The sequence below is a fragment of the Schistocerca cancellata genome, chromosome 7, assembly GCF_023864275.1.
Source record: "Schistocerca cancellata isolate TAMUIC-IGC-003103 chromosome 7, iqSchCanc2.1, whole genome shotgun sequence".
Lineage (NCBI taxonomy): Eukaryota > Metazoa > Arthropoda > Insecta > Orthoptera > Acrididae > Schistocerca > Schistocerca cancellata.
The window spans coordinates 359,718,649-359,742,342 of NC_064632.1; the positions used below are offsets into that span (position 1 = coordinate 359,718,649).

The 23,694-nt window shown below is 40.2% G+C and overlaps 1 protein-coding gene across 1 annotated transcript in view; it reads left to right on the top strand.

The window, feature by feature from the left end:
- Positions 1-23,694, top strand: part of LOC126092548 (guanine nucleotide-binding protein G(s) subunit alpha) — a 409,638-nt gene that overhangs the window by 369,957 nt on the left and 15,987 nt on the right. The window contains exon 10 of the mRNA XM_049908206.1: positions 4,431-4,629. Within this exon, the coding sequence (XP_049764163.1) occupies positions 4,431-4,629 (199 nt within the window). The remainder of the gene's footprint in view (positions 1-4,430; positions 4,630-23,694) is intronic.

A 23,694-nucleotide genomic window follows, 5' to 3' on the forward strand; every position in this document is an offset into this window, starting at 1 on the left:
GTAAGGTAGCCTTTTGCAATTGTGCTTACTGTTCAAAGTCTGATTAACAGCTCTTGCTTCTTCTGTGTCTCACATCATCTCGAAGAAGCTCTTCATTTTTGCGGAGCCCAATACCATGAAACTTTCCACTGGAAGAATTCCATGGTTTGAAACATGGCATAGCAGACTCTGAGACAAATACACGTGATGATGTAAGCATGTTGGATGGCAGTATCACTTCACCGCCCATCATCTCTGGAGTACCTTGAACAATGAAGAATCTGCAAACAAAGTGGGGAATAGTTTTAAATACATAACCAATTCATTCTAACAAATCCTGTGTGTCACTGTGAACGATTACCCAATTATTTAAATCATCAAGGATACAGGCATTCTGTCTGTCCTTTCTAAATTATAAAATAATTCTATATCCTTACACAGTCTTGATTCCACGATAAAATTACCCAACTGGCTGCTTGGAAATCAGAATATTCTAGAAATCTGAATATTCTAGAAATCTGACTTTAAAAGCTAGTCCCCCCCCCCCCCCCCCCAACCCCCCCCCCTCCCTACAGTCTGAATTGCAGCACTTGAGGCACATGTTCAGAGAGAGTGGCTACAGCAAAAGAGAAATTGCAAATGCTTTCAGGTGTCACTGGAAAAGGACACCTTGTGAATCGGAAGAAGAAGCAAAGCCAGCAGCTTTCCTGCCATATGGGAGGGCAACGAGCAGCAAGTTAGGACATCAACTGCAGAGACATGATTGAGACCAGTGTTCCGGCCCGCCCCCCAAGATATGAGATATGTTGCGCCCTGTTAAAGACAATGTAACTCTTTGGGTGTTCAGTGTGTATGGTGTCCCTTGCGAGTGCGGCAGCAACTATGTAGGCAAGACAATTTGTACAGTTGCGGAGTGTTGCACCAAGCACAAGAGATATATTAAGCAAAGGGAGCTCCACAAGTAAGCTATAGCTAAGCATTAGCTCAAAAATGGACACAAAATACAGTTTGAGAACACGAGAGTCTTGGCTCATGAGTCAACATATTGGGACTCAGTTACAAAAGAAGTGGCTAAGATTAGACTGAACAGCAATCATTTCAACAGAGACTAGGGCTACACACTAAATAGGGTGTGTGGGCAGACTTTGGATGTTGAAAGGAAGCAACGGCGGTTGCTTAATGCTTGTAGGGAGGCGGAAGCAGCAGTTTCAAATGTGGCGCCAGCACCCGCACTACCTGACATCACTTGGTCCCATGGTGGGCCGAGCTACTATGGGTTATCTAACTCTCCTTACACACACACACACACACACACACACACACACACATTGTTTCAGTCTTCTCAAATTGTTGCCAGCAGCCATAATCATAGGTATATAAACGGGAAATAGTGCCAGTCCTGGCAGTAAGTAGTTTTACTCCTGATGTTGATGGCGGAGCTAGCCATCGAAAGCTCGAGGATTTTATTGGAACTGACAGGGCTTGAAAACCAAGAAGATAAAGATCATGCTGCCACAAAAGACTTCGAGGACACAAGAAAACTTTTGCTACATCTTTCTTGCAGACCTGCTTTTAAAGTTTCTTATCTGTTGCTATGAATAATCATCATAAACATGCTGTGGCAGGCTTCCATCACTGATAAGTCTCATTCATCCTGTTCCCTTCGAATGTATAATGTCTTTCTAAATAATTTTAACCAACATGTTCTGTCTAAATACTGAATAGATGCTCCAGATGTTATCATAATCTGACTTTGGTGCAGAAATACCAACATGCTTGTGGTGCTATATCCAAACCAAATCTTTCATTGCCATAGCCTCCATGCACCATTACTTGCTACGTTAGTGCTATGTTTTATGTAGCTCCATGCTAGCTGTGCTTTGCAGCATTTATTTCAGTTTAACAAGCCTTCCTCAACTCTCTTTCATCCTTACTTACACTTCTTCCCATTTTTAGCATGGTCTAAGTCTTTGTTGATATAGTGCGTTGTTACTTTTTTATATTACTTTGTCATAAGGTAGTCAGATCATTTTAATGAAATGCAAGACTTGAAGGTAAAAAGTGGACGACATAATGTGAAACACCAAGCTACGAATCAAACATTGAAAACTAAACATTAACACTGAGTTTATTTATTACTAGCTGAATACCCATAGCCTACCCCCCCTGTCCATCTGCATTTTCAGAAATATAATACATTTCAAGAGTTAAAAAGTAAATAGCTTTTTCAAAGAGTAAATATTTCTCCCTAATTCATGTATTATTCTCCAAATTAATAAATATCTTTAAGCACTTACTAAAGTGGCCTATGTTCTTCCTCAGGTTTGAAGCTATTTCCTCACCAAATTTGATCATAATGGGTTCAGGGGTCCAGCAATAATAAATTTAAACATCATGCTTGCTGCCGCAGTAGTTTTTCATGCAACTCAGTGTTTATGCCACCATATATCCTGAACTATGTCTCGTACAGTGGTGTACTTATACAGGTACTTTCAGTGGCATATATGAACCCATCTGCAAAGTGTGTAATAAAGAAGTAATAAATCAAAATGTTGTGCCTGATGCGAAAATGTTGTTAGCAATAAACTTTTTTCATTTCATCATTATGCAAGTGTGTGAGGAAGGAAAAGTTTCGTAAAACTTTGAACTTACATGTAAAGTTTGTTGCATGCTCTTATCCTCAAATAATGGGTTAATAGTGTCTGGGTATTTGCGTGTCATGGACTACACTTCTTTTTCACCTCCACTGTTACCCTTTTGATAGATAGGCGGTTCTTATCTGGAAGACGATTCTTTCCAGACAGTAAGTGATACGTGTACCAAGTTTGGATGAAATCGGTCTAGCGGTTTGCCCCAAAAGTTTACTTCAGAATTACTTAGTCTTAGCTAACCTAGCACTAATATGCTGCAGTGATGAAGCAGACTAAACAAGCATCTTTAACACTGACAGAGATGGAAAAATTTTGCAAATGCTGTTTATTCTCCTGCAAGGATAGATGCACTTTCAAATCTTACCCACATAAAAAATGAAATGAAATAAAAAGTTGTATAGTTTGGATTAAAGGTATGAATTTAATGTAATCAAGGGAAAAGTTAATTAACAATGAACCAATCTAATGTGGCATTGGTTATTGGCAATTCAATTGAGTGACTAACACTGCATGTGGTGCAACATGTTAGCTTCTTTGGGGGAAAAACCCCACACACCAAATGTACATTTACTCTTCAGAATTTTATCATGTATCTTTGGGAATGAGATAACACAGAAGACACAAACAAATGCATGCCCAAGCAGGCTTAGAGCTCCTGCCTCTTAGATGCCAAAGAGCCTGCTTTGATTCAGAAATTGTCTGCCTGCAGTAATGAGAGCTCTACCACCACTGACAATTGTATTCACCCAGCCATATTCTTACTAGACATAGGCTGTAAAAATAATCATTGTAATTGGTTGTTAATACGCAAATTCTTGTCTGCAGTTCCCGTAGTACTAATAATGATGACAACAAATACAACAACAATCATCCTCAGTATGTTGGACACAGTTTTTTCTGCATTCCTGTAAGATGCCAAATATAAGGTTAAGATGTAGGCATATCAGGTATTTTATGGAAGTCTTGTTACCTTATTTTGATAACTCCACTTACCATTGGCTTTCTGTAGAACAAATTTTAGTTCTAAAATTGAGAGCAAATATTGGTTATGATGAGAGTATTTGGAATAAGGTTTCAGTTTGGGGAAAGAGATAATTGATTTCTGTGTGTGACCTTCTTAAAAGTTATATTGTGATTATTTATGACAAATTAAATGCCTTTGCTGGAGTGCGAGGTACACCTGAAAATAACTCTTTGACAAAGAATTATACCATTAAGTCTTGACACTTCCTGCAAAGGAATAAGAAATCTCACCTCACAAACATGCTCAAATCATGTGTAATGTTGTTCTTCCACAAGGAATCTAGTCTTGTAGACTGTTGCATGTGCTTCTGCGACATTCAAAAGCAAATTTTAAATACCAGAGTTGCAAGAACACAAGTCATAAAAGATAGGGTGTCTAGCACATTTTGCTTGTTACAAGTGTCCAGTGCATGAAATGCTAGGCAAAAGGTAAGAATTATTTTTTTAAAAAAAGGAAGTTATGGTTGCCACTTATTAGAATGACACTGCTTCAAAAGACACACAGTTGTTTGTGCTTTTGGTCATATTATGATTTTTCCTGAAATATTTAAATCTGTTCATACGGATATTAAATATCTGTTCTAGCTTGTACACATGTAAAATCTCAGATTGCACAAATATAAGTGTGGTTCCAGTGTAACAGTCAGTGTATGTCTTAAACCACTAACTATGTAAGGAACAAGATATAACTCATTGTGACATATTTGACATATGGAACTGCTACATAAAATGACACATTTTGGAATTCACAAAGTAATTTTGCTTTCGTTGATGCAGGTGGTTACGGACAATATCTGTGATCCTGTTCCTGAATAAGCAGGACCTACTGGCAGAGAAGATCAAAGCCGGGAAATCTAAGCTGGAAGAATACTTCGCTGACTTCGCACAGTACCCTACCCCTACGGATGCAATGGCAGAACCAGGGGAAGATCCAGAAGTTATTCGGGCCAAGTACTTCATTCGGGATGAATTTTTAGTTAGTAATAATTTTTTTTAATTACTATGTTATCAGAGAACAGAACTCGGTAACAGCACTCATAATTTGTTTGCTAAGTTTTCTTTTGTTATTGAGCTTGCTGTAGATCATACTAAATTCATAACTCATCAGTGCTCTTTCTTTTAAAACAGTCATATTCGCTTTTTTCTGGCAATGTGGTGACACGATATGCTGTGTCAAAGTGTGTTACAATTTTCTTTTTTCCGCTCTTAAATTAACATAAAATGAAAATGCCAAATCTTGGCTACAGACACAACTTGCCAGTTAACTATTTTTATCAAATAAAAATTAACAAGGATGTTACTTCTTTGATGTGGTGCTCATAAGTAAAAGATGAAAGTGGCCACCCGTAGATACCATAAGCTAGCTGTTGTGCACAGGTACTATGGAAATCTTATGAGCTGAAGTCGCCTTGAAAAGGGTAGCATTTAGGCGTTGTGGTGAAAATAAAAAAGGAGCCATTTTTTTTCAGCTTGTTATCTGAAGTATTGTAATTATCAGATGTTTTTTCCCACATTCTGATTTAAGATTAGAGAAACTTTTGGGTAACCATAGTTAATATGATTAGTGGAAATCCTGAAGCAAAGAAATCTTTCTTAGGTACTGGGTAGTGGCGTCAGTAATAGTGTGGTTCAGGTAATTTATTATAATTTTTTATTGATTTTCTGTTGTTCCCAGCATTTTGAGGAATGTGCATTACATTTTGGCTCTCCTTTGTCCACAGTGTCATCAACATGACACTTTTGTGGTCTGGCCACACAGTGTAGAAGCTTTTGAGCACTTTCAGGAGCCTATGAGCAGGATGCACGCAAACATCCAGTTCAGCATTGAGACAGAGAAACAGGGAAAGGCTGCCATTTTTAGATGTTCTGGTAGAGCAGAAGTCGGATGGATGTCTTGGCCACTAATTGTACCGCAAGCTGATGCACACTGAATATCTTAGTGCCCAGAGTTTTCATCACCCAGTTAGGAAGAGAGCAGGTGTATGTACAGTGGTACACAGACCAAAAACCATTTGTGAGAAGGACCACTTGGATTCGAAAATTAATCATCTGAAGCGCATTCCTTAAGATCGGCTATGGGTCCTGTGATATCAGGTCAGCATTCTCCAATGGAAGGAAATGTGAAAACGTTGAACATTCAGTTTTGCGGCACTACATCCAGCAAAATGGGCAGAACTGTGGGAAAATGAGGTACGAGATTTCTTTTCTGACCTCCCAAGAAGGTAAAGCAGATGCTATGCCTTGTTAAGGACAGTCTCGGCTTCATGACTCCAGGGATTTATAACATTCCATCTGAGTGCGGAAGCAGTTACAGTGGTCAGCCCATCAATTTCCGAACACTGTGCAGAACATCAATGGCATATTATAAATTGGGAATTGGAGAAATCTGCAGTTGCACAGTCTCACAAACAAACATAAGATACTATTGACAAAACAAAAATTTCATCCCGGACTTCCACATACTGGAACTTTATAATTAAAAAGGCTGTAGAAATAAGAAAGTGTGAGAAAAATCTTCAACTGTGACGTCAGATATAATCATAGTGGTGCATGAAAGTGAGCTCCCAGTGCAGAGAATGGCCAGAGATATTCGTTGCAATGTTTACACTACGGCAGGACTGGTGGCACCTCCAGTGAAGACGTTGACACCATCTCCGACAGCATGATGTGTCAGCCAACCAATCAGAAGCCGTCCTTGGGCTATATAAGGCCACCACAGCAGCAGTTTTGACATTCAGTTGCTCGTGACGAAGACGATGGTACAAATCGTCGAAAGCTTGACGTTTTACCCTGAATTGACGCAGCAAGAAGTTCCAGAATGTTCTGTACAACAGTACCATTGCAAAAGACTTTGTTCTCACCCAACAATAGTATTCATTTCAGCAGGAGATGGTAAAAGTTTCTTGCTGCAATGTTGTTAATGCTTGCCGTGACGTATGAAAGGAGTGAAAGTGGGTGTGTCAGTTGGTTCTACGCAGCCAATGAGAGTGTGGTTGGCAGGTGGTGTGTTTGGAAGAAAGAGACATTGTAACATTTGCACGTTAGTATGGAAGTGAAAATAATCTTACACTCAGGTAAATATGGTACATTGTCCTAATCAAAATAGGAGTTCCAAAAGTTTTATTTAAATTTATACTCGTAGTACAAGCCATGAATAACACAATGATTTACAACACACTGGAGCACTGCATCTGTGTGGCAGAATCGCATGAGCAGCGCTAGATGCCCAACATTTGCACATTGCTGAAGCACACAGCTGGCAATTTCAGCATTCAGTACCATGCGGCGCACTCTTCCCGAGTATCCCTGCCACACAGCTAAGAAGATGCAGACTCTATACTGCTTCGTGAACATGCAGCGGAAAAATGGGCACTGTGAACAGTTGAATGCATTTAGAATTATTATTTATTTTTAGCTCTCTTTTTTTCCAAATTTCCATAGAGAAAGTGTATGTTGTGCATGCCTGAATTTCACCAAGTATTACCAGAGCAATTTAGTATGAACATGTATAATGAAAATTAAAGTAATGATTGAATACTGAATATTGTGAAAGACCATTGATTTAGTTGTGTAACTGTAAATTTCCGTGAAAGAAAAAGTGATGTGATAATGCATGCATTCAGTCTGCTGCTAAAACTGGTCTGACATTGAGACAAATTTTATACAGAACAAATGAAAAAGATTTATGTTGAGGTGGACGACAACAGATTATAATCGCCAACTTCGTGTATAATAATAAAAAAAAAAGACAAACTTCAGTTGAGGTACACTGTAGGCTATTGTTGCATAAATCGAGCAGATGAACTACTGGGACTTGTTACAGTTGATAATATTAACTGCTATGAGCGGAAAGAGGAAGGAGTGATAAGCATACATGGCCATTATTAAAGTAGTTTCTATCTGGATAATTATTCGAGTAAATAGGGCATTCAGACAAATTTATCTGCAAATAAATTATTTGTAACTTACATAATGAATTAAGTAGGATATCACTGTGTTTTCTTTTTTTACTTCTTGTACTGAACTCTATACCTACTGTTTGATTACTTGGCTCAATGTGATTTCCATGTAATACGTAACTTATTAATGGATTGGACATACATTTGCCTCGATGCCTCATTGGGTTAAGTCTCAGACTACAAAGCCAAAGGTTTTAGGTCTCATCTGTTTGTTCTATGACTTTCGTCTGTTACTTGTTACACCGTGTTTGGAGTGTGTGTTGAACTGTAGGTGTGCTTCTAACTTGCTGTGTAAGTTGTGTTTCAGAAGTGGGGGGGGGGGGGGGGGGGGGTGTTAAGGGCACACCACCGTGCCTAGTAAAACACTGCAGTGTTCAAACCAACCTTCGAGTTGAGTGCAACTTTACTTGCTTTATAGAGTAAGAATGTAACACAAAAATACTTGGACGTTTGACAATAATAGGGTCCACAGACTTTATAAATTTTTTGAAAATGAAATAATTACACCATTCTTTATTGTGATTGCAGTTTTGAATCTTGGTTATTTTCAAGCTTTCTGAGAAAATGAGTCATCAAATATATTGCACATAATTATGAAACTGACAACCATTGAAAGTGATAATTTCAAAGCTACTTCTGTGGATTGCTGGAAACCACTCAATAATATAAACCTCTGCCATGCTGTGTAAGAACAGTTGCGTGTAGTGGTGTGTATTTCTCTGCTCATCCGTATACCATACATGTTAGGAAGCTGGTGAAATAATGATATAAACACTTCAGTTTAAATTTCATGTAGCAAGTGTGGTAAATAGATCATGAAATCGGCAAAGGTGTAAACATACAAAGAGTATGAGCTATGGAGTGCAAAGATGCTAGTATATGGGATTGATATCATTTGGTTTGTGAAATGTGTGCTCAGATAAAAGAAAAATGACAGAAATATTTATTAAATAAAAACGGAATCCGCAAATGAGACAGCGAGAATATAGATTAAAAGTAGGTAAAAAGATGAAGTGACCACAAAGTTGAAATAAAACAATGCCTAGGAATACTAGTACAGAAGAGGGTGTAAAATCTCAGATATAGATGAAAATAGTGGTCCAGATATGTAAAACAGGTGCAAGTAATACATAAATATAGGAAAGATGATTATTAGTAATGAGCATAGCATGGTCTAGAATATTTGCCAGAATTAACATGGATAAAGTCAATCATATTAAAAAACTCTACATTTTAAGAAGTTCTTGAAGCAGTCCAGAAATTTTATATTTCTAAGGCCAGACTGTTCATTCAAAACGTATTCTGACTGGTCTCAAAATGCCCTTTAAAATTTGATGTCTTCTACATAATAAAGCTGTCTTCCTTTTAGAGTTTTCAGTGTTATCTGACTTGGGATTAGTTGCCCAAATATGGTTCATAAAAATGATTAAAAATTATCACTGCTGTTACTATGTTCTCTAAAACAAATGTTAGAACTTCTAGAGTTTGTTCTATATAAAAGTTATTGCATTTTCCACAGTTGATCTTATATGCACCAGACTGTGTGTAAGTGTTGTATACTATGATGCTCAGGCCTAATGTGTTGTCAGTATGGAAACTTATTCTTACTTTGGTGTTATGAAACCTATTCTTTCAGAAATAGATCTGCTGTATGGTAGGGATAAATATTTAGTTTTAGCTTCTTCCTCTTTCTGCAATATGTTCTCATCAGTAGTATTGTGGTTCAGTAATTTTGCAGCAAACACTCTATCAATGGTTTGTCCAGGGAAACTGTTATTCAGTGCTGTATATCTAAGGATTGCTAGTTCCTTGATAATTTCGTTTTGTTCTAGGGGCAGACTGATTAACTTGTGAATCATAGAATCGAAAAATGCGTTCTTATGGGTTCTTGGGTGGCAGGAATTATTGTGGATGAGATCATCTGAGCAAGTGGGCTTATGATAGATGCCAAAACTATGAACGCCATTGTCATTCCTTATAGTCAGATCTAAAAAGTTAATAGCTTGTTACTTTTCTAACTCCATGGTGAAATGAATGTCAATGTGCATACTACTGAATTGTGCTAACATTATGTCAGTGTAACTGAGTGATTCTCTAAATAACACTAATGTGTCATACACCTGTACTATAATATTCAATTTTATTAGCTGTGGTGGGGAATTTCTTAAAGGATTGACTTTCGTGACAGTTAAAAGAGACAGCAAGTGTATTTGCTATAAAACTGCCCATGGTAATGCCCCCTTGTTGTGAAAAAATTTCGTCATTGAACTTGAAATAGTTACAGGAGAGTATCAGCTGTAATGAGCTAAGGATATCATTAATTTCTTGTACATTGATCTTCTTCAGTTCAAGAAGATTCTCTTCAATGCTTTCAGTAGTGTCTTGAATGGGGATCTTTGTAGATAAATTTACTTAATCAAAGGATACAAATTTATCATTAGCAGATGGAGATGGTTTTTAATTTTGGCTGATAGTTCAAGTGAACTTTCAGCGGTATACGTTACTTCGAAAACAGTGTTCCTTAAGTAGTGATATAATTTTTTTCTGAATTTTAGGTAGGGCTGTTTTATATAATTAACAGTGGGATGAATCAACATGCCATTTCCATTGATCTTAGATTGAGCATGTAAGGTAGGCATGCGTGGGTTAATAACAAAGATGTGTTTTACATCTTTTTCAGAAAAAATAAAATCACACTTCTTTACTGCTTTTCTGATTAAGGCTTTAAATTTGTTACGTGGATCATTATTTAACTTTACAATACCATTCGCAGAAAAGAAGTTGTGTACTTAACTAATGTATGTGTCTCGGTTGATAACAACCAAAGTGTTCTCTTTATCTGCCTTGAGGGTGAAAGTATTGCTCTCAACTAATTTCTTGTTAATTTCAGTGACTAGAGCAGAATTAACTATTTCTCAATTTTTGCCAAAGAAGATTATAATTTGAAAGTCTTTTGATTGTGATACTGAAATAAAGATGATTTCAGGAGAGATAACACATGAATCTATGTCTACATCCACATCCATACTCCGCAAGCCACCTGACAGTTTGTGGTGGAGGTTACTTTGAGTACCTCTATCGGTTCTCCCTTCTATTCCAGTCTCATATTGTTCGTGGAAAGAAAGATTGTTGGTATGCCTCTGTGTGGGCTCTAATCTCTCTGATTTTATCCTCATGGTCTCTTCGCGAGGTATACGTAGGAGGGAGCAATGTACTGATTGACTCGTCGGTGAAGGTATGTTCTCGAAATTTCAACAAAAGCCTGTACCGAGCTACTGAGCATCTCTCCTCCAGAGTCTTCCACTGGAGTTTATCTGTCATCTCCGTAACGCTTTTGCAATTACTAAATGATCCTGTAATGAAGCGCACTGCTCTCCGTTGGATATTCTCTATCTCTTCTATCAATCCTATCTGGTACGGATCCCACACTGGTGAGCAATATTCAAGCAGTGGGCGAACAAGTGTACTGTAACCCACTTCCTTTGTTTTCGGATTGCATTTCCTTAGGTTTCTTCCAATGAATCTGTCTGCCATCTGCTTTACCGACGATCAAATTTATATGATCATTCCATTTTAAATCACTCCTAATGCCTACTCCCAGATAATTTATGGAATTAACTGCTTCCAGTTGCTGGCCTGCTATATTGTAGCTAAATGATAAAGGATATTTCTTTCTATGTATTCACAGCACATTACACTTGTCTACATTGAGATTGAATTGCCATTCCCTGCACCATGCATCAATTCGTTGCAGATCCTCCTGCATTTCAGTACAATTTTCCGTTGTTACAACCTCTCGATATACCACAGCATCATCCGCAAAATGCCTTGGTGAACTTCCGATGCTATCCTCGAGGTCATTTATGTATATTGTGAATAGCAACGGTCCTACGACACTCCCCTGCGGCACACCTGAAATCACTCTTACTTCGGAAGACTTCTCTCCATTGAGAATGACATGCTGTGTTCGTTATCTAGGAACTCTTCAATCCAATCACACAATCCATATGCTCTTACTTTGTTCATTAAACGACTGTGGGGAACTGTATCAAACGCCTTGCGAAAGTCAAGAAACACGGCATCTACCTGGGAACCCATGTCTATGGCCCTTGAGTCTTGTGGACGAATAGCGTGAGCTGGGTTTCACATGATCGTCTTTCTCGAAACCCATGCTGATTCCTACAGAGTAGATTTCTAGTCTCCAGAAAAGTCATTATACTCGAACATAATACGTGTTCCAAAATTCTATAACTGATCGACGTTAGAGATATAGGTCTATAGTTCTGCACATCTGTTTGACGTCCCTTCTTGAAAATGGGGATGACATTTGCCCTTTTCCAATACTACGCTCTTCTAGAGACCTACGGTACACCGCTGCACATACTCTGTGTAAAATCAAACTGGTATCCCATCAGGTCCAGCAGCCTTTCCTCTTTTGAGCGATTTTAATTTTTTTTCTATCCCTCTGTTATATATTTCGATATCTACCATTTTGTCATCTGTGCGACAATCTAGAGAAGGAACTACAGTGCAGTCTTCCTCTGTGAAACAGCTGTGTAAAAAGACATTTAGTATTTCGGCCTTTAGTCTGTCATCCTCTGTTTCAGTACTATTTTGGTCACAGAGTGTCTGGACATTTTGTTTTGATCCACCTACCGCTTTGACATAAGACCAAAATTTCTTAGGATTTTCTGCCAAGTCAGTACATAGAACTTTACTTTCAAATTCATTGAACGCCTCTCACATAGCCCTCCTCACAGTACATTTCGCTTCGCATAGTTTTTGTTTGTCTGCAAGGCTTTGGCTATGGTTATGTTTGCTGTGAAGTTCCCTTTACTTCCGCAGCAGTTTTCTAAGTTGGTTGTTGTACCACGGTGGCTCTTTTCCATCTCTTACGGTCTTGTTGGCACATACTCATCTAATGCATATTGTACGATGGTTTTGAACTTTGTCCACTGATCCTCAACACTATCTGTACTTGAGACAAAACTTTTGTGTTGAGCTGTCAAGTTCTCTGAAATCTGCTTTTTATCACTTTTGCTAAAGAGAAAAATCTACCTACCTTTTTTAATATTTCTATTTGACTGAAATCATCAATATTCTTTTTTCTTTACAGTGTCATTATGGCAAATCTTCGAAAGTTTAATAAACTTTCTGACAACGTCTTTGAGAAGGGGGTTGTCGTAAGAACTAATTTCAAAGCAACAAAACATATGTTTGTTTAATAAATGTCAAATAAATGGAGGAATAAATGTCATGGGCTTTCAGATTTATCTATTATTCATAATGCTTTTTATTCACAAATGATGGATAGATGTTTTAAATCATGTGAGTGAATAATGTTCCAGTTAAGTATTTTTGTATGTTATTCACGAATAATGAATAACAATTTTTATCTGTATTCATTATGCATCTTTTAAATAAATTTGGCCTAACTCTGTTGGTAAAGGAAGCACGTTGCGCATGTGCACAATGCAAATTTGTAGCCTATGTGCGAGTGAGTGCAAGCTTGTGATATATGCATGGCTGTGAACATCCTTGTGGCTGTTGATAAGTGTTCAGTCACTCAGTGGCAACAGCGGTCATCTTTGGCAACTTCCGACGACATTTGCAAAATGTGCTCGTTCTCTTTGTCACACGCTGCAGGCATGTACGGACCACGTGCTTGCAGAGCTCTAACAGATGGCAAAGGTAGAAATCAACAGAAAAATGGGAAGTGTATACCCTATGTTCAAAAACTTAATTTTGGAAATACCAAAACTTCCGATATTGTCATCGGCTTTGACCCTTGATGATATCGAGAAGGTGGACACAACCATATAACCTTAGCCAATATGGCAACCATAACATCATAGATTTAATACTACTGACAAAATGAACATAAATTCAAAATTTAATCATAACCATTTGAAGACAACTAACTAATGGACCACCAATGGGAAATGGGGGGTTACCACTGGAAAAAAACAAAACGAATGACATTCCTAAGCCAACACATGTGTCCAAACAAAAAAAATTATGTAAAAATCAGTCATGCCAACATTACATAAAGGCCACATTAAAGCCACACAGTTTAGTATCAACATGACCAGTTAAGGCTATGTAAAACTTTAGAGTACATCCAGAGCTAATTTCAAGAGATTGACATATTTTAGAATCATTTCAGTGGTACTGAAAGATAGATAAAGAGTAATGGAAAAATGATGTAAGTTCATTTTACATATTCTCAGCGAGCTTTCCATGTGAAGTTGGTATAAAATACTGTGTTTCCATATTCACCATTTTGTAATATCTATGACTTTTAGTTACTGTCCTGGAAACAAAATTCCTCAGATGTAAATAGTATAGTTGTTTTATCTGTGGTCATGCAATACAATAATAGGTCAGGAGGATTATGAAAGCAAAGGAATTTCCAAGGATAATTACCAAGTATGTAGTTCAGAAAAGTTGCTGCTGGAGGGAAGAATCCGGATGCCATAGATTATGAAACAGCCATTGAAATCCATGTGCTCAGCAGCAAGTTAAACCACTGGCTGGTCTTCTCTGCTTTTGGCTACAGCAAGAGCCATCGGCCACCTTTCCCCAATCATCACTCCCACTTCCTGCTTCTTTTGTCCACACAACCAATCCTTCAGCAACTCAATGATTTCACAGTTTCATGAGCTTTTACCTTTATTCCTAAATTATTTACATTCTGCCAGAACTTTCCATGATTTAATTATGTTGTGAAGTTGATAACAAAAATTCCAGTTTCCACAGCCTCTTTAAAGACCGCAACTGCCTGCGGCTTAGAATCGAGTGCAAAGTACGCGGAAGTTCTGAAAAATGTTGGTAGGTGTCGCCACAACTAACTTCTGCCGTCAAATATATTTAGCGCAACACAAGTATGCTTAGCAGGCACGAAGATAAATACTGGCGCCAAAACCTCTGTGTCAGTAAATAAATTAAAAGAAAGGGTAGAAGAATGTAAACATTATGCCATATATTCTTTCGTGCAGTACTTACCTCAGCTCAGTACAGCTGATACATACACAAAAAACAGAACTGAAAATTTACGTTCCTAGCTTTCGGAACAAATGTTCCTTCATCAGGGAGGAGAGAGGGGAAAGAAAGGGAAGAAGGGAAAGTGGATTCAGTTACTCACAACCCAGGTTATGAAGCAACAGGGAAAGGAAAACAGGGAGGGCAGCAAGGATGGAGGCATGGTTGTCAGAGGGAAGCCAAAGAGAATATCTGCTGACTAAGGCCTTAATGGCCAAAAGCTATGATTGTGTGAATCTTTTTATTTTGCCAATCACAACTCAGCAACGTAACAATGTTGTATATTGTTGACCCTTACAATAAAAGGAAGAGTATTTTTATTGCCTTAAGTCTAATATAAAAACAGAAAAAGTTCATTGTAAGTTACTGCAAAGTATCTTACATGCCGCCCGCCTGGCTAGCTGTGCACTGCTTCCTGAGTGGGACGGCGTGCCGGTCTCAGCCACAAATCCACCCGATGGAACAGTGTTGAGGTCCGGTGTGCCAGCCAGCCTGTGGATGATTTTTAAGGCAGTTTGCCATCTGTCTTGGTGAATGTGGGCTGGTTCCCCTTATTCTGCCTCAGTTACACTATGCCGGCGATTGCTGCACAAACTCTGTCTCAACGTACAGGTACACCATAATTACTCTACCACTCAAACTTGGGATACACTCATCTGGAAAACCGGAGGGGGGGCTTCACTGGGGGCTGAACCACAATAACCCTGGGTTCAGGCCATCTTACATGGCATTCACACCTGAGTGATTGCTGTATAAGTGATCATCAATATATGAGGAGCATTTAGTAAGTAATGTGACACACTTTATCTGAAAGCAGGTTTGTGTCATTAAGAATTTCAATACATCGTATTATTCCCCACTTTTTTGGCTAAAATAGGATTATTTTTGAACATAAATCTCCATTCAGTGTGATAAACCTTACACCACCTTAGAGGGAGGGCTGTATGCCTACTTGGTACCACTTTACTGGTCAGTGTCAGAGCCCAAGTCTGGCTGCATCAATAACCTCCCTATCATCCACATACTGCTTCCCATGGAATGCTTCCTTCATTGAGTGAAACAGATGGAAGTTGAAAGGCATGAGATCTGAGGACAAATGTGGGAGAACAGTCCAGTGAAGTTTTGAGAGCTCCTTTCAGGTGCACAAAGTTCTGTGAGGCCTTGCATTGTCATGCAGCCAGAGAAATTCATTTGCCCCCACCCCCACCCCTTTTTTTTTACAAAGGTGCTGAGGTCGTTTCGTAAAAAATTTACAGAGGATAGCACAAGTTTTTGTGCAACCTTATTGCAGTGATGGCAGATGCCTTGCATAATGACAGACAATGCTTTTCTTCATTGCCAGATGTCCATAGATATTCTGCAAATGCCTATGAATATCTGTGATGTTCTGGCTTACCGCCAAAAGAAACTTGATGACATCTCTCTGCATGAAATGCACTTAGGTTACAGATGCAATTTTGAGGCTATGTATAAGCTGCCACTCATCATAATCTGATGAAACAAGAGGGGCTGAAGCGGGAATATGTCCCACAGCAAATTCTGCATCTTTTCAACTGAAATTGGCCGAGAAAAAAGCTATGTTGCATTACTTATTGAACGCCCCTTGTAAAAGTATTTGATATTAAAGAATACAGATGTTTCTTGAGTGAACTTCTTAATGTAGTGACACAAATACAGGACACCACATAAATGTTTATTGAGCAGCAGGGACACAGAACATTTTATTTCTTTAGTTAGTGAGTGCTAAACAATATAGAATGTAACTAAATTCCCTGTACAGACCCTGAGCATTCGTAGTGGGAACAAGAGAGTCAAGTATAACATAGGAACTCATGTCAGTTAATATAAAATTTTCCTGTTACATACAGAATACAACTACACACATTTCTCTCCGACTCCTGCTGCTTTTCATCTGGATCCACTTACAAGCAGGGCTCGTTGTGACAACCACTCACGTCAACACACACATGGTACCTTTTTACCACATTCCAGTGCACACAGGCACCAGTCCTTGGTCCTCCAGCATCTGTCATGCAGTCATGACCTGTGGCACTAGGTCTTCCTCGGATGCCACAGGGATCTTGTAAATCAAGGATTTCATGTGACCACACAGGTAGTAGTCTAATGGCTTTACGTCAGGAGAATGTGCAGGCAAAACAATCGGGCCAGCATGACCTATCCATTGAACCCCAGATCATTGGTCCAAGTGATGTTGGACCTCATGAGAAAATTGAGATCGTGCACCATAATGTTGGAACCATGTTCTGATGCTATCCAGCGAAACATCTTCCAAGAACCGATGCAGTATGCTTCCAATGAATCATAGGTATGCGACACCTGTGAGCTGTGGTGGAAGAAGGTATGGCCCGGTCACTTGTCCTTTGAGGGACCCTGCCCAAAAGTTCAAACCATATTGTTCCTGAAAACCAGAGGCACACACATTTGAGTTTTCATCAGCTCACGTGTGCCTGTTGTGGAAAGTGAGAATACCTTCACTTGTGAACTTGACGTAATCTGTGAAAAGGATATGCTGTGGAATTTGGCTCGTCCACATAAGTGTGTGAGAACCACCTGAAAAAGTGGGCTTGTGATGAAGAATCTAGTGGCTCCATTGCTGCTACCTTCTGGAGATAGTACGGGTGTAGCTGCTGCTGCTCAAGCAAAACACGCCAGGCAGCTCTGGTGATCGACATTCAGTCTATCTGTTGTCTTTCTGGTACTTGTAATTGCATCCTATCCCACTGCATGGAAAGCTGTGGGTGTAAGCCACTGCCATGCAACACCTCAGTTTCCCCTGCCGGTGATGAATGTACCTGTTTCCGTCGCCCACTGGTACATCTGGTGGTATAGAAAGTACTTCATGTACAACTGACGAGCAGCTCTCCGATTGATCCGAGCTTTGCTGTACGACAACATCATGTCAATGTAGTCTGCAAATGTGAAGATCAGTATGGTCAACAGCAGTACACTAAAAATGAAGCGTATGTACAGCTTGCCTTCTGTACTGTAATGAATTATTACTGCTGTACAGTAGTGCAGTATGAACAGAGACTGCAAGGAAACAACAGATACAAATTGCTCTAGGCAGATCACAAACTCTGGCATGTAAACAAACCTGTAGTGGGCATGAGACATCAGCTGAGCAGTGAATGGTGTACATAATACCCAGCCATTTTCGCTGAAAATGTGGGAGATTTGAATTAGTATTGTACTATTTTGAGTGTAGTGGAAAAAGAGCATGTTTGTGGACACGAGTGTTTGTGCTAAACGTAACTGACTTGGTCCCCACTACAAGTCTTTTACATCTGTAAAGGAAATAACAGTCCGCCCCTGTTAGCTGAGTGTTCAGTGCGGCAAAATGCCATACCAAGGGGCCCGCGCTCAATTCCCGGCTGTGGCAGGAGATTATCTCCTGTCAGGGACTGGTTGTTATGTTGTCCTCATCATTATTTCATCCACATCTCTTACCGCAAGTAACCCAGTGTGACCTCGAATGCAGTAAGTACTTGCCCTCGATGGCTGAACTTCCCTGAATGGTGGACTCCCGGCCCACAATGTTCTACGATCATTTCCATTTTTCCAAGGAAATAACAACTTTGAGAGGTGGCTACCACTGATTCCTAAACACCCTGGGTTGCAGGATCCTTGTAGGGCTTCATTTGAAGGATGTGGACCATATCTCTGATCTTTCACCATCTTGTGTCGGGGTCGAAATCTTCACCTTCATAAGTAACATCAGACAACTGTTTTACAACCTTGTAAGGTCCAAAGTAGTGCCTGAGGAGCTTCTCAGTGAGACCAACGTTCCAAACAGGGGTGAAGATCCAGACGAGGTCGCCAGGCTGGTATACAACAGGGTGGTGCCTCACGTCATACCTTCGGCAATTGTTTTCTTGAGCTTGCTGTATGCAGAGTTGAGGGAACTGCCAAGCTTCCTCAGCACGTGGCTGATGTGGTAATCGTCCACTTTGGGCAGGATGTAATGGAAACATAGTGTCAATCATCGTAGACGCCTTATGCCCATGCACCGGGAAAAATGACATAAATCGTGTGTGTCTTGTTTGGCGGTGTTGTAGGCAAACGTCACAAAAGGTAGTACCTCATCCCAGTTGCTCTGCTAAACTTTGATGAACATTGATAGCATATCAGGCAAGGTCTTATTAAGGCGATCAGTAAGCCCATTAGTTTGCGGATGGTAGGCAGTTGTCATGTGATGAGTAATGTTGCACCGACGGTTTATCTCTGTCACAAGATTAGATTGAAAAACTTTCCCTCGATCTGTAACTAACAACCTTGGGGCACCATGTTTTAATACAATGTCTTCTACGATGAATTTGGCTACCTCGTATACTTTGGCTGTTTTCACGGCTTTTGTAATGGCATAGCGTGTCAGATAATCAGTGCAAACAATAATCCATCTATTGCCACTAGCAGACGTTGGAAATCGTCAAGAGGAGGTCAATCCCAACACGCTGGAAAGGTGTTTCGGCTGGTGTAATTGGTATGAGTCAGCCAGGTGGTTTCTCAGGAACTGCCTTTCTCCTCTGGCACTCTTGACAATTGACACATAGTGACGGACACTCCTAAATAAACCTGGCCAGAAAACTCTCTCGTTCCAAACGGATCAAATTTTTTCTTGCAAAGTAAGCCATTAACTGCCTTAAATTGTCCTTTCACTTCCTCTGACCGATTTAAGGCAAAATAATTTGAGATACCTTGGCCTCGTCCTTCTGCTCGGCAGAGAGATCCTGGAGCGCAACGAGACAGTCATCATCTTCTTCAAAGTCTTGATGGTCTTGCACAGGGTTTCTTGAGAGACAGTCGGCATCATTGTGTTTTCTTCCACTTTCATACACTATAGTAATATCATACTCTTGAAGACGTAGTGCCCACCTGGCAAGTTGTCCTGGTGGATCCTTAAGACCTGTCAGCCAACAAAGTGAATTATGGTCTGGAACAACTGTGAATGACCTTCTATAGAGGTACTGTCATAATTTGCACATGGCCCAGATCACAGCAAGACATTCTCTTTCTGTAGTTGAGTAGTTCCTCTCAGATTCTGTAAGTGTCCTAGAAGCATAGGCTATAACCTTCTCTTTTCCATCAGAAATTTGCACTAGAACAGCACTGTCCCATACCCACTGTTATCTGTGTGTAGTTCTGTAGGAGGTCTCGCATCGTGTCCTAGAAGCATAGGCTATAACCTTCTCTTTTCCATCAGAAATTTGCACCAGAACAGCACTGTCCCATACCCACTGTTATCTGTGTGTAGTTCTGTAGGAGGTCTCACATCATACAGACAAAGTACAGGGTCAGTCGTCAGAGCTTTTCGCAGCACGTTGAAAGAATCTTGTTGAGCACCACCCCAGATCAAATTTTGCATCAGCTTTTATTAACTCTTGGAGTGGCCTGGCTTTGATACAAAAAGTCGTTGATAAAACGATAGTAATAAGAACATAATCTGAGGAAGCTTCTAACATCTCTAACATTTTTAGGAATAGGAAATTCCATTATAGATCCCACCTTTTCTGGGTCTGGCCGCACACCTTTGCTTGACACAAGGTGTCCAAGTATTTTGATTTCTTTTGCTTCCAAGAGACACTTTCTTGGATTAAGTTTCAGTCTGCCTTGTTGGAGACACTTCAGAACGGCCCTCAGTCTTTTTACGTGTTCATCAAATGTCTCTGAGAGCACTATAATGTCATCTAAATAACAAAGACACATCGTCCACTTCAGGTGGACATCCGTGTAAAAGTTACTGGTGCATTACACAAACCAAACGGCATTACCTTAAACTCGTGCAGGCCCTCAGGGGTGATGAATGCAGTTTTCTCATGATCAGTCTCATCTACTTTGATTTACCCGTATCCCGAGTACATGTCCATGGTTGAGAAAAACTTGGCCCCCTTCAGACAATCTAGTGTATCGTCAGTTCATGGAAGGGGGTAAATGTCCTTCTTAGTTATCTCATTAAGCTCCCTGAATCAACACAAAAGTGCCAACTGCTATCCGTCTTCCTGACGAGGACCACTGGTCACGACCATGGGCCCTGCAAAGGCTGAATGATGTAATTCTTCATCATTTTCTCTACCTCGTCACGAATTATTCAACGTTCCGTTGCTGACGCATGGTACGCTCTCTGGCTTATTGGTTGGTGGTCTCCAGTGCTAATCCAATGCTTCACAGTCAGTTTATCTAATTTGCTCTTCACCAGTGGATTGAAGCATTCAAAGAACTCTTGAAGAATGGCAAGTAACTTCTTCTGTAGCTCCTAGTTAGATCTGGTGATAGTTGAGCTAGAAGATCTTGTCTCATAGTGGTAGTGCCAATTTCGCCCACAGACTCGGCATGGGAGGTTTCTATGACGCTCAGCTGTTCGGCAATTAACGGCTCAGCATTTGCTACGCACATGTATATTGGAAGGATCTGCAGTTCTCGGTGACAGTTAACTCTCCCCAATTCACCAAATCTGTTCTTAAATGAGACGACAGAGGCTGGGGAGACAAAGTTATTCTTCAGTGGTATGCTTCTCTTACATTTCACTACTTGATGCATGGCATGAGACATGAAAGTTACCTTTCTAGTGCTGACTGCAGGAACGATCACTTTATCCAGCACACATCGTCTCCACACACTCAGATGTGCATCTCCCTGTCCACAGTATCTCATCTCATCTAGCATAATCTTCGAGCGACCACAATTTATAATTGCCAGAGAAGCTTTCAAAAAGTCCCATCCGAGAATGACGTGACTACACTCTTGTAAGACTATGAATTCTAAGGGTTGTGTATGGCCACTTACACCCACAGGAATGGTACATCTTCCTGTAGGTTTTACATATTTCCCTTTAGCCACCTTCAGCAGAAATGATTTGTTGTCGACGAATGTGGTTTTCTGCAACTGGCGGTGGTACTTCTCCTAAATGACTGAGTATGGTGCTCCAGGTCCACAAGAGCTTGGGCTGGTCAGCCATCCATGAGGATATCGACGTAGTTTCCTGTCATTTTTGTAGTGATTGACGGCGGAGGATTTTTCTCTTTGGTGGTCTCACCTCCAAGGAAGATCGCACCCTTTAGTTTTCCAGGTTGTGGCAGCTAGGTGATCGGCTGGAGTTTTTAAATGGCGATGGAGACATTGATCGATGTGTTGGGAAGCATCCTCTCCAGCAGCTAGCTTGCGGCGATGGTGACCTATGTTGTCCTGCACACAGATCTTGTTCAACTTCGTTGTCCCGGAGTTGGCGTCGGCTAAGATTGGTCTGCTGTCTTCTGGTGCAGGTGTCATCAAATATGCACCGTCTTTCTCGACAATAGCACACCACATGTCCCGGTCGTCCACAGTGGAAACATACTGGTTGGTTATCCTGGGTTCTCCAGACATCAGTCTTCCTTGGTGCCCAAACAGGTTTGCAATGCATCATTGTAGGAATGTAACTTCACCTGGGTCTTGACTTTTTCACCATTTTGAAGGGAAATGAAGGACGAGAGATTGGGTTCAATGTCTGTTCCACTTCCTCCCTTGTGACCTCTTGAAGCGTCTCGGTTTTTTGCTCACTGTGCAATCGAAGTGCCTTATGAACTTCCTCTCTCATTATCTGATGAAGAACACTTGTGAAATCAGTCCCTTCCTTCATCACAGACATCGATACGACATTTGGAAGCCATTCAAACTTCTTGCGTGTAATTCTTTCTTGATGCATTGTCTCAATATACTGGCACCATTTTATGAAGTCGTCTTCTGTTGAAACCTCCTTCAGGAATAGGGCTTGATACATGTCCTCAGCAACACCCTTCATGAGATGTGCAACTTTATTTTCCTCCTTTATTCTAGGATCCACTGTTTTACACAGCTCCAAGATGTATTGAAAGTTGGGTGCTGTAGTTTCTCCTGGAAGCTGTGCCCTGCACTTTAATTTATCTTCAGAGTCTGCCAGGAAGTTTCTTAATTTATCTTAAGCCTTGCACTTCTGTTGTTCTGTGTCACCAAAATACTTGCGCAGTTCCACCTGGGAAACTTCCCAGCTTGTGAACTTCTCCTCGTTGTTCTCATACCATTGCTTAGCAGTGCCCTCCAAGTAGAAAAATACATTAGCCGAACACACGCTTCACCCCATTTGTTAAATTTGGCTATACGCTCATATATCTCCAGCCACTTGTTTGAATATGGCTCGAACTCGGGTTTCTCGCCACATACACGGCGGCTTTGTCATGGACTGATGGGAGCCACTGTGTCGTCGATGATGTGCGGTATCACAAGTTCCAATACGCATCATATCCACCAGAATAATGTCATGTAGAAGAAGGTGTAATTAGATGAATGATGAACACTAACTTCACTTAACGAAGGTTTATTCAGCACTTGCACATACATGGGTGCGGAGCGAACTGCCTCCAGCCAGAACACATACAGTATATATAAAGCTAGAGAACATTCCAGTACAGTGATTCTTGACATTTGTGAATACTTCTAGAATGTACTCGAACCGAATATAGAAGTTAAAATTTTACAGATCAGGTGAGTTTTGAATTCACAACCTTCCATGCAACAGTCTAGTGTCATAACCACTACACCACGGCAACTGTGCTACTCGGCTTCTTCTGCGACAGTATGTTTATACATAATGTTCCCTGAATGTACATTTTTATCTTAATTTTGTACTTTGATTTCCTAAAGATCTATGGTGTTACTGCAGTAATGGTCTCAAAATGAGATGAAGCACTAGGGTGGTTTAGCTACAGAAGATTTTATTTTATTTTGTTTTTTGTTTATTTGTTTGCAGCATACTCCATAATAATATTCGTAATATTACAAGAAGAGAAAGAGTGTGTGTGTGTGTGTGTGTGTGTGTGTGTGTGTGTGTGTGTGTGTGTGTTATATGGAGTGTGGTTGTGTTCTGTGGTGGTGGTGGTGGTGGTGGTGGTGGTGGAAGAGAGTGAAACCTGGTGCCGGCACATAACCTACTCCTCAGGAATAGCACCAAGGGGGCCACAAAGCTTAAATCCGCATCTGACAGATGGATCACCATAAATAGTGTCCCATGC